The sequence below is a fragment of the Siniperca chuatsi genome, linkage group LG1 (genome assembly GCF_020085105.1).
Source record: "Siniperca chuatsi isolate FFG_IHB_CAS linkage group LG1, ASM2008510v1, whole genome shotgun sequence".
In the NCBI taxonomy this organism is placed as follows: Eukaryota; Metazoa; Chordata; class Actinopteri; order Centrarchiformes; family Sinipercidae; genus Siniperca; species Siniperca chuatsi.
This window is the reverse complement of record NC_058042.1, coordinates 17,816,324-17,839,701: the sequence shown is the minus strand read 5'-3', so window position 1 is coordinate 17,839,701 and position 23,378 is coordinate 17,816,324. Positions and strand designations below refer to the sequence as shown.

Here is a 23,378-nt window from a genome sequence, read left to right as displayed (position 1 = left end):
CCTCTGGGATATCTCAGTGTAACCCTCCGCCTGCGGTAGATGTGCTGAGGCTGGAGTAGCCACCATTTTGCATGTCTAGTGTGTTCCTCCCTCCATTGCTAATAGAGACGATTCCAGTTATTTTCTGGCATCATTACGGCTAGTAAGTATATTCTACGAATAATATGTCGGCAGAAATATATGAAAATGTCTTTACGTTTAAGTAATCATCAGTGGTTTGTTTGTATCTACGTTGACAACTCCCACTGTGGCGCTGCCTAGGAAGTCGCAGCCCTCAGTGCACCGTAGTTGTGCCTGTCAGCAGCTAAGTAAGCTAGCATGGTTAGCATAGCTTCATAGCTTTAGCCTTGCTAAAACTACCTGCTGGGCTAGGGATGTGAAGCTCAATAGCTATTTAGGTTGTTTGGTTGTCCACTAAATCGTAATCATCGTGACAACACGTAATGCCAAATTTATGTTTTATATCTTTCTAGCTAGCTAACATAATTACCATTTGCCTTTTAGTTAAGATAGTATTCGGACTAGGTAATAGAGAAACTAACGAGTGATCAGGTATCTAGCTAACGCCACAGAGGTCTCGCTAGCTTGATAATCCAAATGCTTCAAGAAGGCCTAAACTGCATCATGTCCTGATCAATCCACGATCCGATTCAGGTGTCATGCCCAGCCTGTAATGGTTTCTCGTTTCAGTTCGACAGTATTGTGTAATGCTGTTGACTTAAACCTTCAGTTAACGAAATAATGTCAGCCAAGGTGAAGCTACTGCTGTAGTATCAACCTACTATGTTGCTCTTTCACTGAAAATATTAGTGGATACTGGTGTTCGCTTGTTGTTAGCTGACTTTTGCTAGGTGTAGTTTGAGTTAGCTAAGTAACATTAAGCATTTGGCGTATGGCTCAACGCTTAGTAATGACATCAGACTTGCCTAACCTTTGACAAATTGTTAACATTTCAGCAATAAGTCAACGTTGCATTTGGATATCCAGGAAGCTAACGAAAGCTAGCTTAGTGTGTTAAGGACGTGGACTTCTTTTTGCTCTAGTTTCGTAAGTTAGTTACTTGGTGTTGACAACGTCTTAATTGAGAAAGTAACATTAATAATACGTATACATCATCTGAGGAAGACCCGTTTTAATAAAACAATTTGAGTTAACGTTAAGGAAGTCAGTTGTAAGTAGGAAGTGACCAAATAAGTATGACACGCAATATGGGTGATTCCTGTACATCTTTGTCACATCGCTTTTTGAAAGCTGTGGAAGATTTAAAAAGTGCCATTCCAAAATATCAACTATCTCCTGGGTTATAACGACTGTTTGACGGGATACAGTTGTCTAATATTTACAGTACCTCTGGTGAAGAGATGTCCAGGATTCAGCAAATCTAAAGTTGTACTTTGATATTAAATAATTCAGTGTGATAACATGATTACTGCATAACATTATGCTTGAAGCAAAACAGCTCTGACCTTAATTAAATCCACCTAACCTTTAGCTCTGCTGACAGTGATGTGCTTACTAAGTTTGTGGCATAATACTTGAGTAAGTGCATTAAGTAGAGCTTCATTTAGGGTTAGCAGTTATTAATCACACAATATAGCAACAAAGTCATACTATACACTGTGAATTGAAATGGCTCCAGTGCTTGTCTCAAGGTTCTGAAAACGGTTGAAGTATCTTAATTTCAGGAGAGTTCTTTGCATTATTTGATATGTTTGCACTTATACATCTTTTTGACTTTGCATTTCAATATCATCAGTTTGCCAGATAGCCAATCATAGTATATAGTGAGCATCGTCACTGTCTTGGTAACACATTTAACTTGTACAGTAGCTGATTGTTTATTTCAATCAGTAGCTGATTGTTTATTTATTTTTTTTTTAATTTATTGTTTATTTCCTTACAGTTACAGTAGCCCTACAGAGTCAGTGGTGGAGAAAGTACTGTAGGAGGTAGCATTAGTAGTTGTTTTTCAGCATTAGTGTTGGTCGCTGTGCAAATTTTGCCTGCTGGCTATTTTGAAACCTAACATAGCCAAATAGATAACTATTTGTAAAGGTTAACTGAGCCTACATCTCGGAAGCAGCAAATAGTGCTTTGGAGTAGAGAAAGGATGAAGATGGCTGGGGGTTAAGGACATGATCCCTTGTTTGCACACAGCTAGTACTTCATTGGAACATGCTGCTGCCATTGATTGTTGGTTTGAGATCTGTTGAGCTATTAATTCACATTATTGCCAAATAGTTATAGTTTAGCTCAAGAATGGCTCTATACTTCAAGTAATTTCACATACATTTAACAATGTCTTCGACAGATTGAGAATTTATATGTAGTAGTGGACCTTGGTAGGATGAGGAAGGTGGGGTGGCTGCAAATGGTGTTGTAGTCACAAGCTAACTAACATTTGCATATCAGTCTAACAGTCTGGTAGACTTTTTGATCAATCACTCTGTACTCCACACAGATGTTTGAAAGGAAAGAATGATCAGAAAAAAACATAAAAGATGGGCTCAACTCTATTTGGGTGGGCTACCCAAAAAATGTATACATGTGAAACATTGGTCATAATATTTTGACTATCAAATACATTTCATATTCTCTACTAAAGTGCAGGACCCAGCATTTGACTGCGCATATAGGAAGCAGGGTATCATTGTAAAACATGTACAAGCTGACACAATACTGATTTGATTTCATTTTTACTCTTGCACATTTGCTCTTTCTTGTTTTGTATTTATATGGAATTATCAATTTTTTATTGCTATGCACAGCTGATCACTTAGAGTTGGTGATATAAGAAGGAATAGAGTGGTCTGCTCTAATAGTATTTCTTTATAACATCTGAGTGCATAGCTGAGCACAGAAAGAAAATAAAGAGACAAAGTGCAGGTTACAACAGCCTGGCAAATTGAGTAGGGAATGCTTCTCCCCAGTGGTGTCTCTGTATATTCTTCATCTTACAGCTGTCTGATGATCTTTTTGTCTAGTTTAACTGTGCCACTCTTTCCCAACAAAAAGGTAGCAATGGATATTACATCTGTGCCTTCAATTTCTAATTATAAATCCTCATGGTGTTCAGTAACCTAATGTAAAACCATTTAAAACTGCGCTTTAGCTTCTAGTATGATGTCTCAGACTCGACAGGTTGACTGTTCCCTTTGGTAAAAGGGAATTGTGGCATGCTTTTTGCTTGTTGCTGGTTGTCAGGCTCTGAAAGCTAATCAAGGCTGGCTCTCCAAATCTCATGAGAGGAAAGGCTTGTTATGAACATTTCTTAGTACATGTAAAATACACCCATATAGGAAAGATGTGCTAATGATATTGCATCATTTGACTAAATTACAGATAGTGTTAGTCAGGTTGTTAATGGTTTAAAGAAATTTAGAAGACTCAGGGATAATCACAGTCCGATACCTTGCTAAAATGACATGCCTACAAAACTATCGTTTGTCGTGGTATGGTGCACCTGTGGTGAGCTCTGCTATTTCCTCTTGTGGCACACCTAGTGTTTTGTTTTTTTCTTTAACTTTCTGGCGCAGGGCGTGGACCTGCACCTTTTTTCATTGTCACACTTGGGCCATATATCCCCAACTACACTGAGCCGTTTTGTTTGGCAAAATCTGTATGGGTTGTAGTGATTCGTCTGTGTGATCACCACCTTAATCTGTAATATGTCTACAACAGAACAGTTCCCTTTTTGTCCTTGTAGTAATGTTGACTAAAGCTGACCTTGCTGAGTGAACCCTAGGCTGTTGCTGCCCAACTACTGAATAAGCTCAAGGCTCCCCCATCCTGTGGTCTTTCTAATCCACCTGTGATGTGCTTAACCCCTCCTTTTTAAAGTTTTGTCTTTTAAACTAAAGATACTTCCACCTCCCTGAACTAGTAACAGCAATAAAAAGTAATGGCAGTTATGGATGATACGAAATATGTTGTTTTGATTGTAGAAGAATGTGGTGTTTTACTGTAAGAATGAGGAACTATAATTTTAATCGGCTTTCAGCAGAGGCTGGATTTACCTTCTTAAATGTGTACACATTTGATTATAACAACAGCAAGAGACATGGAGTCATGATTTATGGAGCCCAACACTAGGTCCATTCAGCTTGGGTAATTTAAATGGTGTTAAGACAGACAGTAGATCTCTGGCTTTATTAAAGTGTGACCTTGCCTGACCACCCTCCCCATTCCTCTTTGATCACAGTGATTCTCTACAAACCTCCACCTTATGCAACAAAGGATGCCCTCATTCCCTTTATGTCTGGATCCTTATTTCCCTCAGTAGACAGGCATAGTTTCAAAGAATTTCATTTGATCTCGTCAGTGATAGTTAATGATAAGAAAAGGTAGGGAGATTTTCCTCTCTGGCCATTCAGATATAAAATATTGCAACCTCCACAGTATACAGGTTTAAAAAGAAGAGTCAGGTGCAACCAAGTATCTCTTAGACAAATTTAAAGTTGATGTTGGGTTAATTTAAAGCTCATTCTTCACAGTCATCTTAATCTACAAATTCTCAAGCAATTGTCAGTGAGTCGGTGTCATGTGGGAACAGGAGCTGGAGTTGATTTTGCATGTAAGGCACTCTGGCAATTAGCCAGCTCAGGACCTAGTAAGATTTCCATAAGTCTTATGGCTGGGGTCTAGTGAGAACAATAGCAGCAACATTACTGGATAAGACAAATGCTTATGACAAGGTTTTAACGGTTTCACAGAGCCACAGCACAAAGTTGTCTTTTGTGTTACACTGCATATAGTGTCATCTGATAGGTCCATTGAAAATCATAGGGGAAAGAATCAGCAATCTAGTAGAAAGAATCTAATATCGCCGTTGAAAGTGTTCCTCTGATGCTTAGCATGACAGCAGACCAGCCAGAGGAATTATTCACTCAACTACAAAATAAATATGAAAACACATTCTTAAAGCAGTCTGTGTCAGAAATCACAAAACCTTTTCTGTTTTGTAGCAATTGTAATTTTGGAAAAAAGAATAATCTATATGTTGTGTGACATGTTTTGTGATCACTGAAATCCTCTACCTTACTTGGATAATAAAACCAAAGGCAGACTGTGACTTCTAAACATCTTTTAAAGCCAGTCAATTAAGGTCTTTGTTGACATCAGAGCAATACCATCCACTAGTTTATCACATAAGATTTTTTTAGGGTCTCAAAGTAATTACCACCGTTTCTGTTGCTGTAGCAGCTTAATTATGTACTGCATGCTGCCAGATAAAAGGCTTCATGAGATGGGAGACAAAATGTACCTCTTTCTAAGTAGAGGGGCACCGTTAATAACTTTCCAGTTTGATTAGAATTGAAATTGAGATGTTGAATTGTGTAGAAATGTGTACCAAACACCTGAGAACATGCATGTCAACATTTACATTCACAGGTAACAAATTCCAAAATTGGAATTCATTTTCCCATATTTAGATTTTTGTGTTGGATATTTTTATTTAGTAAGAAAACAACCCCCATGGGGGGTTCCTAAAGCTCTTACAATCTGCTCTTAGAAACTGACAGATGTTGCATATTAAAGAATTTGGAATCAGCTTGCTTGCACTGTTCTCACAGTTGCATGGAGTCATGGAGCATTTTATGGCACCATGATCATATAGTCCTGTTAAATTCAGATATTGTAAGAAACAAGACTTGGCATGGCGCTTCAGTGATTGCCAGTGACAAACAGGAAGAAGCATCATTTAAGGTCTCTTGGAATGTGTTGTACAATTTATATATATTAAAAAAAACTTCGTCCTTCACCCTCCGCGGGTGGTCTCATCCTTTGAGCTCGGGTCCTCTACCAGAGGCCTGGGAGCTTGAGGGTTCTGCGCAATATCTTTGCTGTTCCTAGTACTGCACTTTTCTGGATCGAGATGTCTGGTGTTCTTCCAGGGTTCTGCTGTAGCCACTCCTCCAGTTTGGGGGTCACTGCCCCGAGTGCTCCGATGACCACGGGCTTTGTTAAAACTTGGTAGGCTACTTAAGTGATAGCTTCCTTTTTATAGATAAAAACACCATGCCCTGCTCCATTAAAGACTTTGTTTATCTTAAATTCTGTGACAAACAAGTTTCTTTTTTTTTAAAGATTATTTTTTTGGGCAATTTTTGCCTTTATTTGACAGCCAGTAGAGAGAGACAGGAAACGTAGGGAAAGAGAGGGGTATGACATGCAACAAAGGTACCCCGGGTGGGATTCGAACCATGGATGTTGTGGTTCATAGCCAAAATATCCCGGAAATGGGAGCAGCCATCTTGTGCTGCTGACATCATTTGGCACCAGAGTCTGTGCAGTAGCGATCGTAGTTGGAGCCGCAGTATCGAGGTCCCAATCGCGAGCAGGGCTCAGCTGTCAATCATGACGTGAAACCCCCTTTTTATTGCATCAAATAACTAATTAGAACTATCAGAAAAATGAACACTTGAACATACATCAGTGTGATAAGAACTACCTAACATGACAGAAACCATCTTTGGGGGGAAAAAATTTTGACGTGTACTTTGAGTTTGTAGTTTGGTTCATGTCCCATCCGCTAGGGGTTTATGACCTATACTGCACCCAGCCACCAGGGGGCGATCTAAGATGTTCAGGCTTCACTTATGGGGAGCTGTATGTCGCCCATCTTTATATACAGTCTGTGGTCTTTACCATTAGCCTACCAGGGCGCCCCAAGAAACATGTTTCTTAGATATTACTTCAGAATACAACAGAATCATGACAGGACAACTTTGAGTCACGCCATCAGTCATAGTGACTGTTGGATCTATTTTTTTGTAAATGGTGTTTTTTTTTTTGTGTTGGTACATAAAAAATACAAGATAATGTATTCTCACAACTAAGCATCTACTTATAAATCTTTAAACCTCTTCCTGTGGCTTAAAGCTTTTGTACTCTCAGAAGCTTCTCTGCGAGGGAATGGAATTTCACCTGCCATTCTCCTTTCCCTCTGCACTATTTAAAAAAAAAAAAAAAAAAAAAAAACTCTTAATGGAATAGTCATCTAATTGCCTACTTAAGCCAAATATTTACCATATTCTTTGCTAATGGTGTTTTAGGAGTTGGTTTGTCTCCCAAAAAACACAATTAGACATACCTTGAGTGCAATCTATCTATCCAGATAGTTTAAGTTGGTATGTTTTACATGCACTTAAGAAACCAGGTTACTGGGAGAAATCTGGTTAAGGCTGGAAACCAGAGAATGTGTTTACATGCACTGCACTGACTTTACTTAACTGTAATTCTTGCATTTAAGTGCAGCTGGTTGGCAATTTCATTTCTTTCCTACCCCCTACTATATTCTTGAAAAAGGTGTGTAAATGATATGAGATGCTACAGTGCGAAGAGTTTTATTTTTCCACAAATGTTCTTCATTAGAAGTGTAGCTTTCCTGTTTTGGTGTGGTCTAGTTCAGTGTCAACCCTAAGGCAATGGGCGCCAACCTGTTTCTTTTTGTCATGTTTTCCAGAGAATGCCAGCTCCGATCAGACTGCGGGAGCTGATCCGGACTATCCGGACAGCACGGACCCAGGCAGAGGAGCGTGAGATGATCCAGAAAGAGTGTGCTGCTATCCGCTCGTCCTTTAGAGAGGAAGACAATACATACCGTTGCAGAAATGTGGCAAAGCTACTTTATATGCACATGTTGGGCTACCCGGCACACTTTGGGCAGGTATGTTTGGTGATGGTGGGAGGATGGGCAAAATTAATAGAAGAAGCTTTTTGGATTTCTAACGACTAATGACATAATTGTTACAAAGCGTATACCCTTGGACAGTTTTGTGACATGAATGATTTGTTTTCCAGCTGGAGTGCCTGAAGCTGATTGCGTCCCAGAAGTTCACTGACAAACGAATAGGTTATTTGGGAGCAATGCTGCTGTTGGACGAGAGGCAGGACGTCCACCTACTAATGACAAATTGCATTAAGAAGTAAGTGAATATATACAAAATCCTCAGTGAATATATTTAATATTTTGCTTTAAAGATGTTGCTTTTTTTGTAGTGCACAGTAATTTGTTCTTGATGAAATTCACGACCTGCTCTTTAAAGTATGAGACAATAGCAACTTGGAACCCCAAAATCTACCTTGCTACTTGGAACATCCAAAATCTTTCTTGTATCTATACTCCTGTGTTACCATGGCTCATTCAACTCTCGTCTCCTATCCCAGTGACTTGAATCACAGCACACAATACGTCCAGGGCCTGGCCTTGTGCACTTTGGGCTGCATGGGTTCCTCAGAAATGTGTCGTGACCTGGCTGGCGAGGTAGAGAAGCTGCTCAAAACATCCAACTCCTACTTGAGGAAAAAAGTAAGCCTCATTGTTGTCATGTTTCTATGAATACTTGAAGGATCACCCATCTGTGGTTGACTATTCATGAATGATATTGTATGCATGTGTGCCGAACAGTTACACTAAACACTCCGAAATGAAATATATAGTGTTAAAGGTTGGACTTTTTCTTCATTGAGTGTCTTATGTGTTGACAGGCGGCGTTGTGTGCAGTTCACGTCATCAGGAAGGTTCCAGAACTAATGGAAATGTTCCTTCCAGCCACAAAAAACCTGCTGAGTGAGAAGAACCATGGTAAGTGTAAACGGTTTGACAGGATGCAGTTGCTGCCTCGTGGGGAAATGCGTTTGTCCTACACAAATGCAGACTTTGACCTATTTCCTGCCACTCACAGTGCTTTGCTCAGAACAGCTGGGCAGCTCATGCCCTTTTTGTGGTGTCCTTTGCAGAGGAGAGTGGAATTAATGAGTCTGTCATAAACTGTGGGGCTTGTGTGTCCCCCATATAGGGGAGATATGTCACAGGAAAAGATTTTTTTGTAATGGTGCTGAAATAACTTCTTAGAAGAAATTCTTAGAAAGAATACTCTTCTTTGACATTGTATGGCAGTGCAATAGTGATTGGTTCAGATAACACCATTTGAAAATGTGTGTATTTGTGTGCTATTTTTATAGATCATTATCTGTCCTGCAATGCACGTCATTGAATAATGTATAAATGGCAGATGGTGTGACATGTCCATATGATACACAAATATGCACCAAGCATTGTCAGGAATTGCTGATGTGAAGTTGCAGATGCAAACTGATAATCGAAAATGAAAAGAAATGTTGGATTCATAATTATGCGTATAGTAACTAGACCACATACCCTCTTCACTTTTATACAAACACCCAACCTACTCAATGATGTGAACAAGTTCTCTCACATGTAAAAATGAATTACAGAATTGATTACTTGGAAAATGCTAAGTCAAAAAGCCACTACAAATTTTCAACATTATGTTAAAATATGACATGTTTATGACTGTGTTGTGTGGCCTCAGAGCTCACCACCACTGTTTTCCACCGTTGTCACTCAGATGATGAAGTTTTCAACCTTTTAACATTCAGATCAGGTCACTAGGAAATTATTAGCCCGTGTGATAATCTTATAGATTTATGATGCTGTCACCTGATGTACTCTGCGGTTAATCATATGTATGCCAGTATATCATTATTTGACATCTGACTTGGGCTTCTGTGTAATTAGTCAGTCTGGACACTGATACCAAGAACTACAGAAGCAAAGCCTGAATATTGGTACATGTCTTATAATGTATGTAAATCATATTTTAATAGCAGCATGGCAGATGTTTACCTCTTGTCTCTCAAAGATGTTGTTAAAGCTGAATGCTTAAATATTTTTGTCATTAAGTCTGTGTTCAGACCGTCAAAAGCATTGCGTGGTAGTAACACAGCACGTTCATTCATTTCAATGAGACCACTTCATTGGTAGAGCAGAGTTGCAAAGGGTCGTACAACATAGTGCATTGACCAATCCAATGCATACAAGCGCACGTTCCTTCCAGATTAATTTATAATGTGAAGGAATAATACTACTGTTTACCTTTGCAAACGTTGATATGGAGGTTACAATAATTGTTGCCGTGATAACTTTTTAGTGTTGTAAAATCTCTGTGCAGTGTTTTGGCTATGCTAAGCCTTCAAACCCATAGATCTATTACTCAAACTGGCCCTCCTGAATCATTTTTTATTGTATCATTGGTACCTAAAACAGTCCCAAACACCAACATAGTCCCTTGCCTTGTTAGGTCTGAATGCCCGATAACAAATGGGTGATTCAGAGAACAAAACTAGACAAACTTGTCAGTATAATAATTCCAAACAAATAACCTTTGTCTATTCCCCCAGGTGTTCTCCATACATCAGTTGTCCTCCTCACTGAGATGTGTGAAAGAAGTCCTGACATGCTGGCCCACTTCAGAAAGGTACAAACAGATTCTCTTACCCAAAGGACCTTAAAGTAATAACTTATGCATTTGTCTTAAGCTCACATCACGTTTCATTCTCCCTTTTGCATACACATTTCCTTTTGGTATAGCTAAGCTTAACAGACATGTTAAACTTTTGAGGCTTGGATTGCGCTACAGGTTTGCTCTACATTCAAAGTATGTCTCAATCTTTGATCTCCTACCGCTGTCTTTTCCTCTTGTATTTCAACTGCTGCTGTACCTCTCCTCCTCTAGGTACCAGAAGCACCACCCCTCATGCTCATGATCTAAACATTATTTTAAGCTCTCTGAAAGTGAATGATTTCCAGTTTCCCTTCCCTAACATCTACCTCATATTTTTTCTGTCATTTGTCTTTGTTACAATTCCTGCATTGTGTTAGAATGAGAAGGTAAGAGTACATTCTGATCTCATAGCTGGTGCATGCTGTAAATAGTAATCACCCCTCACAGTCACCTCAGACGTAACCAAATTTGTGTTGAGTAATGTCATGTTGTGCTTTAATTTATAATTTTAATTTCTTTAACTTGTACAGTGATCATTACTATGTCAGTGTTTTGAATATTTATAATAGAATTTTTGGTCCATTTGTCAGATACATTTCTCACTATTGTTTTTAGTGTCATTATTTGCCTAATATGCAACTCATTTTATCACTGTATTTAAAAGCAGTTGGGTGGGTGTGCTTTCACATGATTGCCACAGGTGTTGTCACCAGGAACAGATGATTTTCACTGTATCTGTGTCACTGTTAGAGGGTAGCTTATTTGTTATGTCACTAACTGTCTTAGGTCTGTATAATTGTGCAGAGGTGGTTTTCTGTATTGAGCAAAGGTTTAGATTCCTTTATTCTTTTTAAAATCCCACTCTGGCATTTTGGGTTGCTTGTTTGTCATCATACCCAGAGGAGAAGACATATCGATTTCATTATTGCGCATCCTGTAAAGTCATCTGGTCTGAACGTGATCAGTCTGGCCTAGCGGAAAAACTGGAAGCAGGCCAAAACAAAACTAATAGTGAAAAAAGTAGGTCTTCTAACAACTCCAAACCCGTTTTATTTTCATGCTGTATCTTGTTAGTGATAAGTAAGCTAATCACCATTAAATCGAAGAATTTCCAAGAACTGGGCTAGTAGTTTTCCTGCTGCCAGTCTTTGTGTTACTTAGGGTAAACACATCCTAGACTTATCTCTGTACTGGGTGCAAAGAGATGAAAACGATGTCCAATCTTCTAATTTAATGCAGGATAAGACGGCAAACAGTTTCTTAAATGTTGGTGTTCCTTTATGGTTACATTTTGACAACTTGTTTTAGAAGGCACTGAGAGATCAAAATTACATAGATTACAAAATTAATCATTGTGACGAGAAGTTTCCTGTCTTAATGTTATAAAATTTTGCGTTGGCATTATTTTAATTATTTAGCCACGTTCAGAAGTGTGTATTTTATTTTTCTCTCAAAGCTAAATGTTCTATCCTCATATTTTTGTACAATCAAGGTTTTGATTTCACAACCTCAAAAATTACTATTCAGTCACCTGAGTTTTAACTATATTACTCTACCTCAATAAACAAAAATCCCAACCCCTTTGCTCTTGATATGATTTTGGTTGGCTGCCACTGTCAATGAGAAATTATTAGCTTTAAAATTTAGTGAGGAATGATGTTATATAAATGTTGAAGAGCAAAAGTAGAACATTTGAGAGATCTACACAAAATATTGTGATACCTCTGCTTCTCTGTTCTGTTATTGGTCTTTTTGTAGCTGGTTCCACAGTTGGTGAGAATCCTGAAGAACCTAATCATGTCTGGATACTCTCCTGAGCATGATGTGTCAGGCATAAGCGATCCTTTCCTGCAGGTAAATCTCCTTACTTCTTGATGCAAGTACCCTCTGCTGTAACTGTACATCTCATTATGGCCTGATGCTTGTGCTGTACCATACCAGGAGCAACCATTATCAGAACTTGTGATGTGGGCACAGCATCAATTGTGTTCCATTAGTTTAGAAATATCAAAGGAAAAGGCAATATTTAAAGCTGTTGTGTCATAAAAAGTGCTAAAAATGTCCTTATCGTGGTATATATATTTTTTTAATTAAACAGGGATTTAACAGTTAGTTACAAATGATTGAAGCATGGAATGGCCCACCTATAGCTAAAGCAGACTAAGTTTTGCCAGTAGAAAAAGAACTAAAATGACAACAGACCAACAGCAAGCAAGAGTGGGGCAAGAGAAACCAGCTGGGGTCAATAAAGTACATCATACTTGTCAATTGAACTGACAGGACTGGACTGTTTCTTTCTTTCCTTAGGTGCGGATATTGAGACTACTGCGAATTTTAGGCAAGAGTGATGATGACTCCAGTGAAGCAATGAATGACATTCTTGCACAGGTCAGAATTAAACGTAATCATTGCTTTTGGCCAAAAGCTTCTTAGTGAGTGATTAGATTTTGACAAATGCGTATTATTTGTACTTACAGGTTGCAACGAACACAGAGACAAGTAAAAATGTAGGCAATGCAATTCTGTACGAGACTGTACTGACTATAATGGACATTAAGTCTGAAAGTGGACTGAGGGTGAGTGAATTTAGTATAAAGGAAAACTTGGTATGAGCATTTATTTATTTTAATTCTTTCTTGCCTAAATGCCTTTTATCTTACAGGTCTTGGCCATTAACATACTAGGTCGCTTCCTTCTAAACAATGACAAAAATATAAGGTAATTTAATTAAATTACACTACTTGACCTTGCATGCATTGAGTCATCCAGAATGTTGTTATTAATTCCTGATGATATCTTTTAATTAAACTCACCATTCCAGATACGTGGCATTGACATCTCTACTAAAGACGGTACAGACAGACCACAATGCAGTGCAGAGGCATCGGAGCACCATTGTGGATTGTTTAAAAGACCTGGATGTGTCCATCAAGAGGTGATTCACAGTGCTTAAAGTGCACACATTGCTTTAACTACAATTTTAAATTTCTTACTATTTAGCTTTGTTGTTTCTGACCGAACTTTTCATTGTTGTGTAGACGTGCAATGGAACTGAGCTTTGCCCTGGTGAATGGCAACAACATTAGAGGCATGATGAAAGAGCTGCTCTACTTCCTGGACTCCTGTGACCCGGAATTCAAAGCCGACTGTGCATCAGGAGTCTTTCTAGCTGCAGAGAAGTAAGCCACCGACACACAGACTAAACTACACATCTAGCTCAGCTGTGCTCAGCTACTTTGTGATAATTTGATACACATCCTGTGTGACCTTGATTTTTAACTATTCATTTTAATTTCTTAGCACTTAAAGCATAGAGGTCTAGGTTGATAGAACCTGTTGGAAGTAACAGTATATACAATCCACCTGTTGTGTTACAGAATACAGTATACAACATACTCATGACATGCATCAAGCTAAAAGTTTGTTTGAGGTACCACAGTGGACGGGAGATGGCTAACATTGAAATGCTGTATGATGATAAAATGAGTGATCCATCGTCTGACAGACAATGTTGATACTATATATTTTCTGACAGCATTTGTCTCCTGGCTGTATACAGTTTAGATAACTTGTTCATGATTCTTCTTCAGTCCCTTGCTGGGACTAATCAATGTATTCTTTGTGTTACAGATATGCCCCTTCGAAAAGATGGCACATAGACACCATTATGAGAGTACTGACAACAGTATGTATTTTACATAATCACTCCAGTGCCTCTAATGCCTTTGACTGTTGATTGGATTTAATTCTCAGCACTCATAATAATAATAATAATAATAATAATAATAATACATGTATTACCTTGAGTACTACAAATGATCTCATCAAATCTGGTAATAGACCCCCTCAGCCAACGCTGCTTTAGTTTTACTGCAAACCTAAAAAAAATATGTATGGTTCATTTGCATTTTTAATTGAGATCTCTGCTCATCCTTACAGGCAGGGAGCTATGTGCGGGACGATTCTGTTCCCAACCTCATCCAGCTCATCACCAACAGTGTGGAAATGCATGCCTACACAGTACAGAGACTCTACAAAGCACTGCTCGATGACATCTCACAGGTCAGAGCAGTTGTGGTTTGGGTCATAATTGGATTTGGGACACCTCCATCTTTGAAGCATACAGTCATTTATTTGATTATGTAATGCACTGTTTGTATTTCAAACTAGCTTAAGAGTGCATCAGAGTGGTCTTGTGTTTCTCTGTGTTCTGTAGCAACCTCTAGTGCAGGTGGCATCCTGGTGCATAGGAGAGTACGGGGACCTGCTGGTATCCGGACAGTGTGAGGAGGAGGAGCCCATCCAGGTACACGTGGAAGAATCCCAGCCAAATGCCACATGCACGTACACACAAATTGAAGACCGCACAAACCTGAGAGAAACACTAGGTCAGCAGATGTTGTGTTTTTCTTCTCTTCCTTTTGAATTAAGGTGAGTGAGGATGAAGTTCTGGACGTGCTGGAAGGCCTCCTGGTGTCCAACCTGTCCACGCCTGTGACCCGGGGTTATTCCCTCACTGCCATCATGAAGCTGTCTACTCGTTTCAGCGGTGTTAAGTGAGTAATGGCCTTTTACACCTACCCGATACTGGAGCTTTGCAAACATGTGGGTGCCAAGGTGATAAAGTTCATTAGCCATAACCAATGCTAGTTTTCCCCATTACTAACCTGTAACATTTAAAATTTTGTTTTAGCCGAATCAAGAAGGTGGTTTCGATATATGGCAGTAGCATCGATGTGGAGCTTCAGCAGAGAGCTGTGGAGTACAATGCGCTTTTCAAGAAATATGACCACATGAGGTGAAACTGCATTACACTGTACTATAAATTACTATTAAATCATCACAATCACATTGTACCAGTTGTTAGATAAGGAAAATCCTCCAGTCTCCCTCCTTATTCCTTGCTTGGTCCCTGACTATAGGCCAGCTCTCCTAGAGCGAATGCCCATTATGGAGAAAAGTGCTACTAATGGCCCCACAGAAATTGTACAGACAAATGGGGAGACGGAGCCCTCTGTTGTGGAACCAAAACATCTACCACCTGTCACCCAGCCAGTCAACCAGGTGAGGGCAGTTAAATTGTACTACTTAAATACTTAAACTACTTTAATACTTAAATTGTGTAACTAGATACATAGTTAACAGAATACTTTTTCACACAACAAGATCTAAAATTTTATATCTATATAGTATAGATTTTGTTTTTAAATGGTTGGGAAGAAAATGGCTGAATTTAAGTCTATTGATAATAAATAATTATTTTTTAAATTTTTGTAGCATTATTATTTTATATGGTGTACATGTAGATATTGCTGGTATTTTATCATGTTTGCATGTTGTCCTTGTCCCCCAGGCTAATGATTTATTAGACCTGCTGGGCGGTAATGATGTGGTGCCAGTAATCCAGACCACGATGCCCACCAAGCCTGCCTCAGCTGGAGGAGAGCTGCTTGATCTGCTGGGTGACCTCTCATTAAGTGGTAGGATCCCTCAAGGTTTCTTTTACTCCTTTTTAGAGCAAAGCAAGGGCCTGGTATAAACCATTTTGTTACCAGTGTGAATGTGATGTGTCCAACATGTGCCTGCTCCTGTTCAGCAGTAACATACTCTGGTTTTGGTATAAAAGGTGTGTTGGTGTCCCCTTTCCAGGTGCTCCAGCCCCTGCTCCTGCACCCTCTGTGCCCACATCCCAACCCCCTTTCCTCTTGGATGGCCTCTCCTCACAGCCCCTATTTAATGACATTGCAGCTGCAGGTGAGAGTGAGTCTGTTGTTCCCCTTGACCGTCCACTCCCAAGTATACAGTAGTTTTGTGGTATTGTCCTTATGTATTAAAGCACTTGGTCATTGTGTTTTTCTTTTCTTGGATTACCACGACACATCCAATGAAATGTTAGTTATCATATCTCTAAATCTTTTGATGGTCTGCTCCTCTGAAATATAGCTATTCCTCCTATGACTGCATACAACAAGAATGGTCTGAAAATAGACTTCACATTTGAGAGAGCTAATCCCAATCCAAACATCGCGGTCATCACCATCCACGCTTCCAACTCAACAGAGGCAGATATGACAGACTTTGTTTTTCAGGCTGCAGTACCAAAGGTAAGCAGGCATAATCTGATGCTGATATTAAGTGTCTAAATTGCAATATGTTCTAATGCATAATGGTGTTTTACTGATGAGTTTCCTGTGTAGTTTTACAATGCGAATGTCCTACAGTGTTGCACTGCAGATTTAATAGTGTACAGTGCCACTAATGTGTACATCATGTAAACAGAACCTACATGAATGTAAATTTTGGGTCTGTATATAACCTGAAAACATAGCTAACTTATAAGCCAGTCAGTACAAGTGGAAATCAATCATTAATACAATAGTATTGTATTGCTATTTTCTACTGTCTACAGTCATTTTAACTAGTTCTGTTATTTATATTTTATTTTAGTGCTTTGACTTTGACAGACTTTTGGGACCAATACAAATTGCTTGATCCATTTCATATTTTATGTGCTGATTTCAAATCTCCTGCGTAAGAGATGCTGTAAAAGCTACTACTTTGGTCTCATGTTTGTTACATGTGTTATTCTCAAAGTTGGACTCTATTCAAAAATAATAAGATTTATCTATACCAGTAGTTACAGATTTTAAAAGTAATAGGCTATTTTACTGGCAAATGTTGCTGACCACAAGTCTGCTCGGCCTTACAAGAGTAACACATGTTAAATGCCATGCGGTCTGTTTCTGTAGTCAATCAAATTGTGTTTTCCTTAAATAGGACGCATAACATAACAGAAAAGGAAATCATAACATTAAAAAAAAAAACTCTCTAACCATGTTTTTAAGGAACTAGCTTTGAATCTCTTAGTTAACTTTCAGCAAGCTTTTACAGACCTCCAGTATTCACCAGGCAGTCCAAAGAGACTCACTGCATTTCAAGTCCCACCATTGCCAGTGGCGCCATCCTGAGTCTGTGTTTGGCTAGACAGAAAGATAAACCATAGTGACGTTGAGTGACGTTTATTTGCCTGCATCACCTATTTTCCAATCACATTATCTGATCGATAAATTTAAAAAGTGCAATTGAGTCTGAGTTTGAACTGAAGATCTATCAGTTGTGGTCAGCGCCCGATCAATGTGAGCATACCTGTTTTTATACTGCTGTAATGACCTCATTTCTCCATGGGTATCATTCAATTTTCATCTAACATAGTGTCTCCTCTCTGTTTGTCAGACATTCCAGCTGCAGCTCCTCTCCCCTAGCAGTAATGTTGTCCCAGCACTCAACCAGGGAACTGTCACACAGGTCATCAGAGTCCTCAACCCACAGAAGGTGAGTTTGTCCTTTTACAAATTGTGATCAGTTTTTTTCACCTTTTGAAGCACACTTTGTACAGGTCTTCAATGTGTGCAGTCTTAAATTATTTGCAAGAATTTCCTCTTTTATAAACATGATCATCCTCACAAAATTTCAGCAACAGCTACGAATGAGGATCAAGCTGACGTACACCCTCAAAGGCTCGCCTGTGCAAGACCTGGCTGAGGTTAATAACTTCCCCCCTCAGTCCTGGCAGTGATGAGCTGCTTCTGTTGCTCTTAAAAGCCCCACCAAGGGAACTATGAAAACGATTTTCCTTTCACCTCCCTCCTTTCTTCCAACGGATCCCCCTGTGACGTCACTGCAGTCCGCTGCCCTCGAGTTGCACGGGACGCAGCAGAGCATCTAACACAGGAGAAAAATACAGATGTTACGAAGACCCTATTGACTATTGACATCACCAGAATAATTGGGAAAACATATCAATCAATGAACTTTCTCTTTTCTTTCTTAATTGGTTTCCATGATCTCTTTGCGTAGTAGCATGATTTTCCACATACACCTTCCGCCCAGCACCATTACCACCCACGAAAGCACATATGCACACCATTCACTGCGGTATACTTTACCTCTCAAGTCACTGTAGAGATAAAGTCTTGCCCACTCTGAGCGCTGCAGTAACCATAGTTTTATTTTTATTTATAATTAAGCTAAAATGCAGTTGAAACACTTTACTCCATTGATATTTATGATTGGCTTTGCATTCAGATTATTTAATATGAACCTTTAGTCCTATGATGGCAGCAGAAAAAGCTTTGAAAGGTCTATTTTAGTGAGGTCATAAAGTTCTGGGATAACCCCTTTTTTGACTCTCCACATCATGAGTGAAATAACTTGAGAGCTGTATTCGTTTTGAATTACATTAATTTGCTTCAAGCATGTTTGAGCATTGTTAGGATCACAATCACACCTTGAATCAAGCTCGGAGGGGATTTTCGGGTTCTGGTAGTAGGCCTCGTTATCCTATGTTTCTATAGGAAGTAGTCTACATTTGTTTTGTCAAACTGATAAGAGCATAAACAAATCCAAGATGCCCAGTTTGATCACCTGTGGCTAGTTTTCATACAATGTGCTCAGATTTTCCCACACAGCTCTCCCAAAATCATCTCACCTGTAGCTTTAGTTTTAGATCTGTATAATAAATTCAATGGTTAATTGCTTTGCATAGTTTGAGGACATTCATTCATTATGATGGATATAATCCAGGCCGGAAATTTATCTGAAGATAAATTAATTGCATTTGTGTTGGAGATCTGCATTTAAACTTTTCCTGCATCTGTGTCCTCACAGTCTAGCTTGGAATTTAGATACATTTCTGGTTTGTTTAACCTGGTTGAACTTAGTCACCATGCACATACATGTAAATGAAGCTTGTTATGAATGTAGTTACATGCACTGAATGCCCCCCCCCCCCAAAGTCTTCTTTTTCATGGCTGTCTTCTTTGATGGGGATGCTCATCTTATTGGCTCTATTTTTGTGAAAGTATGTTTTATTTCTGCAGTAATTTGACTTAATTATTTATGCCTGATATCAAAGTGATGTGCCTTTCTGACTTAGCTAGATAAAAGCCCCTGAACTTCTGAGTTCTCTATGAGCTTGGTTTGTAAATCTGCTTGTGTGCTGATCGTGTTTTTAATCTGAGGGAAATTGTCCTGTTAGATTTGAATTGGTATATCACTTAATTGAATAAGTTTTGCTTTTTCACTTCTGTATCTCATAATGAGTTAATAATCAGTCACCCACTAATATTGGCCTACCTGGATGTCCACAGCAATGACTTATTGTCTTAGTTTTAAGAAAAACATAAATTATAGCTACATGATCCTGATAGTTTCTTTCTCTATACTGTGTGGCAGACTTTCAATTAAAAATGCCTGTTGGATGTTACTAATAACAAGTCCAAAAAACAAAGCAAATCTCAAAGATTATGGCAGCTAATAGATGTAAACTTTTCATAAGCTGGCATCAAGGTTTCAAGTGTTTTTAAAAAGTATAAATGTTCTACTAAAGTCAGTTATCATTAAGATCCCTTCCCCGTCAATAAACGTTAAAGTGTGAGTCTGGATCACTTGGTGAGGTACTGGGACGGGTTGTTCTGTGGTGAATGTTAGTATGATTTCTTGTCTCTCGTCTTCTCCAAATCAGAATTCTGACCATGCTGTCGGGGACAGTAACCTTAATACCTCACAATGTTCTCTCTTTCTGTTAACTTTTCAGTGGCAGTAGATTGATAGCTTTTGTTTAGTCATGAATTGCAATCAAGGGGAGTATCTGCATGAGAGAAACTAATGGTAGTTTGTACATCTCATTACTTTACAAGCTTAGCAGCCCTGCAATGCTGTGTTGAGATCCTCAGATGTTCAATCAGGCTGTATACTTCTTTTCACTATGCTTCACTATCTTCTAACTTCTGTGACCAAATCAGAGAAACTATTAGCTTTGGAAATATTTTTGAGCTATGATATGTGTATATGGAGAAAATTATTTCAGTTTAACTTTTTTCTGTTGTTGACAAATGCTATATTGGCTTTTTTTCTGTACATATTGAGGGCTTTTACAATTTTGTCTCTTGTACTATCTTTCATCCTTTTTTTAGATACCATTTTCTAAAAATTCCAATTATTCACAATGTATATTGTCTAAATAGATCTAGTCAACATCAGTCTATAAAGACTTCCCTGTATCATCGCTCATTCATTGTAAAAGATATATGATCTGCTGCCTGTACATTGTATATAGTTGTAAAACAAACAAAAGCTGATCACATTAAATAAAACCCACATGAAGACTTAAAAGATTAGCTAGGAAATATAATTGTATGCATATATGTACAAAAAAAGAATCTTAAAAGGATGCAATTGAACTGCATTTGATTTACTATTCTTCATACATGATCAGATGTGTCACATTTACTTCTTTTACCAAGGTAGTTGGTGAGTCAGTAGGGTACTTGTAGGGGTTCCTTTGGATGTTGTGAAAATGGTTGAATCTGTCTTAACAGATGTTGTCTGAATGATGTACTTTACTACTGAGAATCCCAAGCACAGTGCTGCACAGCAGCAGAAGTGGCACCTTGCTTCACCTGCTCCCCTGCCCCTCAAACGCCTCATGTATCCACGCCCTCCTTCGAAGAGGATCAAGTTTCTTGCCAACATGTAACTCTTCCTTCTGGCCTTAAGTGTGGTTGAGTGTTCTGCACTCTTGACAAGTCACATCTATTGAACTCTCTTGAACCTACAAATTGATTTGTGAAATGATGCCCCTTGGTCTTGGTGTGTTTGCTCTCGTGGTTGCCTGGTTACCTTTTTGTCTGCCATGTAGCACCTTCCTATAAACATCATGTCTCAACCAAGCAAGGCCACTACTAGTGCCCCAGTAGGAGTTTTTTGGTTTTTTTTAACCTCACTGATTTATCTTTCCCCCATTATTGCCAGTAGGTTTAAATTGGAATGGAGTTTTATCTGGACAAGAGCTGATAGAAATTTTATTTTGTGCCAAGTGGTTCCAGATATGTATGTTGAGCAGCAGTGTCCTTCCCTGGGTCTGAATAGTACAGGGCTTTCTTTTGGCTTATTTTCTTTACTTTCGTCCCTTATCACTGATGTTATTTGCCTTTGCGTGGCACACTTTTCAGCTTCTCTTTGTAGTCTCCAATATGAAAGGTGGGGCTGTAACACATCATGTCAAATTGATCTGAGCCCTCACTATTTCAAATTCAACTTTACACAGCAGTTAATCATGGCAGGATATGAGGGAGGAAGGAAATGGATTCATTTTTTATTTTTTTTTCCCCTGTTAGAACCTTTTTAGATTTTGTGTTTATGGAGTGCTCCTTTACCAGCCCCAACACTAATGTGGGACAAGCCTGTGCTACAAGCTAATAGCCACAAGGGGGAGCTGTGCAAAACGGAAGACTGACGGGATGGGAAAGGAAGTTTAATACATCTATTCCTGAGTGTTTTTGTTGGTGTTGTTTGTATTGTCTTATTCAACCAGTATGTACCCTTGTTAATCACATCTGATCAGTTCTTTCAATGATACTGTAATTCATGCAGTTTTAAATGTACAAATGGAAATGAAACCCAACATAAGTGCTTTGGACACTGTAACTTAAAAGGAAGAAAAGAAATGGAAACAAATACCCATCAGCGGTGTGATCTGCGTTTGAAGTGATATTAGTATGCGTGTGTGTGCGTGCGTGTGCGTGCGTGAGACAGAGAAAATAATCATGCTTGAGAGAGCGTGACGGTGTGTGACATGTCTTTTATCTAGATAAGACATGATTTTTGGCTGCAGTTTCAACTTTCAGCTTCTGAGCTGCATGTGAAAACCAGTGTAAATAATGTCATTTCTACTCTTGACCTGAGACTTTTTTTGAAATGCAAGAAAAGTTCAAATTATAAAATCTGTCACACCACCTTCATAGGTCAGTACTAACATATACAATAGGAAGTTGTTCAGATAGTGCTCACAATACTGTTAATGTTTTTAAGAGTGATGAAAGTGCACATCCGTCATTTGGATAAATTGGATAATTGATTTTTGTTTTTTATTTGCTAGGGTGAATTCAGTGTGTAAAGGGCTTGGAAAAGCATCTGAATTACCCCTATGTTCACTTTCCCTGTTTAATCAAAAGAAAATGCATCCATTGTATTTTGAAAACAAAATCTGTTTGTAACTCCCTGTAAAACAATATGGTAACTGATTTGTTGGGGGAGGGTGGAGGCATGAGGTTCACTTTTTCCCAGTCAAGTTTGACACGTTGAACTGAATCCCAGTTCCATGGCTTCAAGGTGAGTGTGAATGTCAGACTGAAAGTATGAAAATGATGATTAAAGATGAGAGGTTGTAAACTATTAAATGGGATATTTTCAATTTATGCTGTGTATTCTTGTCTTTGGGTTGGAGAAAATGATCAAGCAAATAAAAAGTCAAATAAAAATCTAGTTGAACTATGGTAGTTTGTTTTCTTGGTATGGGGGTGTGGTCTGATCTATTAAAAATGAGTGCTCAGTTCATTTGGGCTTTTATTATTTTTTTAGGGATGTGTAATGTGAAGACTTGTACTGTGAGACGATTTTGCTATACCATTTATACCATCTCTTACCATGTCTAGGGTTAAATAGACCATTGTTGACAATGTTGCAAATTAACAGGACAGCTCAGTGGGCTTTTTGGATTTTTATGATTTTTGCATCAACATGATGAAGTATCTTGATTTCTTAGGTATTCAGTTTGCTTAATTAGCCAGAAATTTGTTATTTCATTTATAAACAGTTTCTAAATTGATTTTACAGTAAATGTACTATATCACAATAGAACAGATATTGCAATATACAATCACATATACCATGATACATGATTTTATCCATATTTCTCACCACTAGCTCAACTGACTTTTTATTATATGATAGACTATGTCCTATATCATGCTTGTAATAATAGTTATAATAGTCATTTTTGAATCTTTTTAAAGATTGCTATTAATTGACCATAAAATGTCATATATATATATGTATATATACGTATATCATGGATTAAATTCAAAAATGTGAAATGCAGCCATGTAGCTGCTTTTATTAAGCATCTAATGTCACAAGAGTGCAGGTTAAACCTTGAGCATGAAGAGCCCCTGTGGGAACTAAACCTTATTCACCTTATTGTGTGTAGTTGCAGAGGAGGGGGGCCTG

The 23,378-nt window shown here is 38.5% G+C and overlaps 1 protein-coding gene across 2 annotated transcripts; it reads left to right on the top strand.

Annotated features, from left to right (window-relative positions):
* Positions 1 to 3: 3 nt before the first annotated feature.
* On the top strand, positions 4 to 22,645 carry ap1g1 (adaptor related protein complex 1 subunit gamma 1). Of its 2 annotated transcripts, XM_044205538.1 has the most exons (24): positions 4 to 142; positions 7,466 to 7,669; positions 7,804 to 7,928; positions 8,170 to 8,311; positions 8,491 to 8,587; positions 10,207 to 10,283; positions 10,688 to 10,696; positions 12,069 to 12,164; positions 12,618 to 12,698; positions 12,788 to 12,886; positions 12,973 to 13,028; positions 13,132 to 13,245; positions 13,349 to 13,489; positions 13,941 to 13,995; positions 14,250 to 14,372; positions 14,527 to 14,616; positions 14,742 to 14,866; positions 15,004 to 15,108; positions 15,233 to 15,374; positions 15,664 to 15,790; positions 15,960 to 16,064; positions 16,254 to 16,414; positions 17,544 to 17,642; positions 17,785 to 22,645. In XM_044205538.1, the coding sequence occupies exons 2-24, from the start codon at positions 7,469 to 7,471 to the stop codon at positions 17,884 to 17,886; spliced, it is 2,472 nt and encodes an 823-aa protein (XP_044061473.1). In that variant the 5' UTR covers positions 4 to 142; positions 7,466 to 7,468; the 3' UTR covers positions 17,887 to 22,645. The 2 variants fall into 2 exon arrangements, with proteins under 2 accessions (XP_044061473.1, XP_044061546.1); XM_044205611.1 differs by lacking the exon at positions 10,688 to 10,696.
* The last annotated feature ends 733 nt before the right edge of the window (positions 22,646 to 23,378 follow it).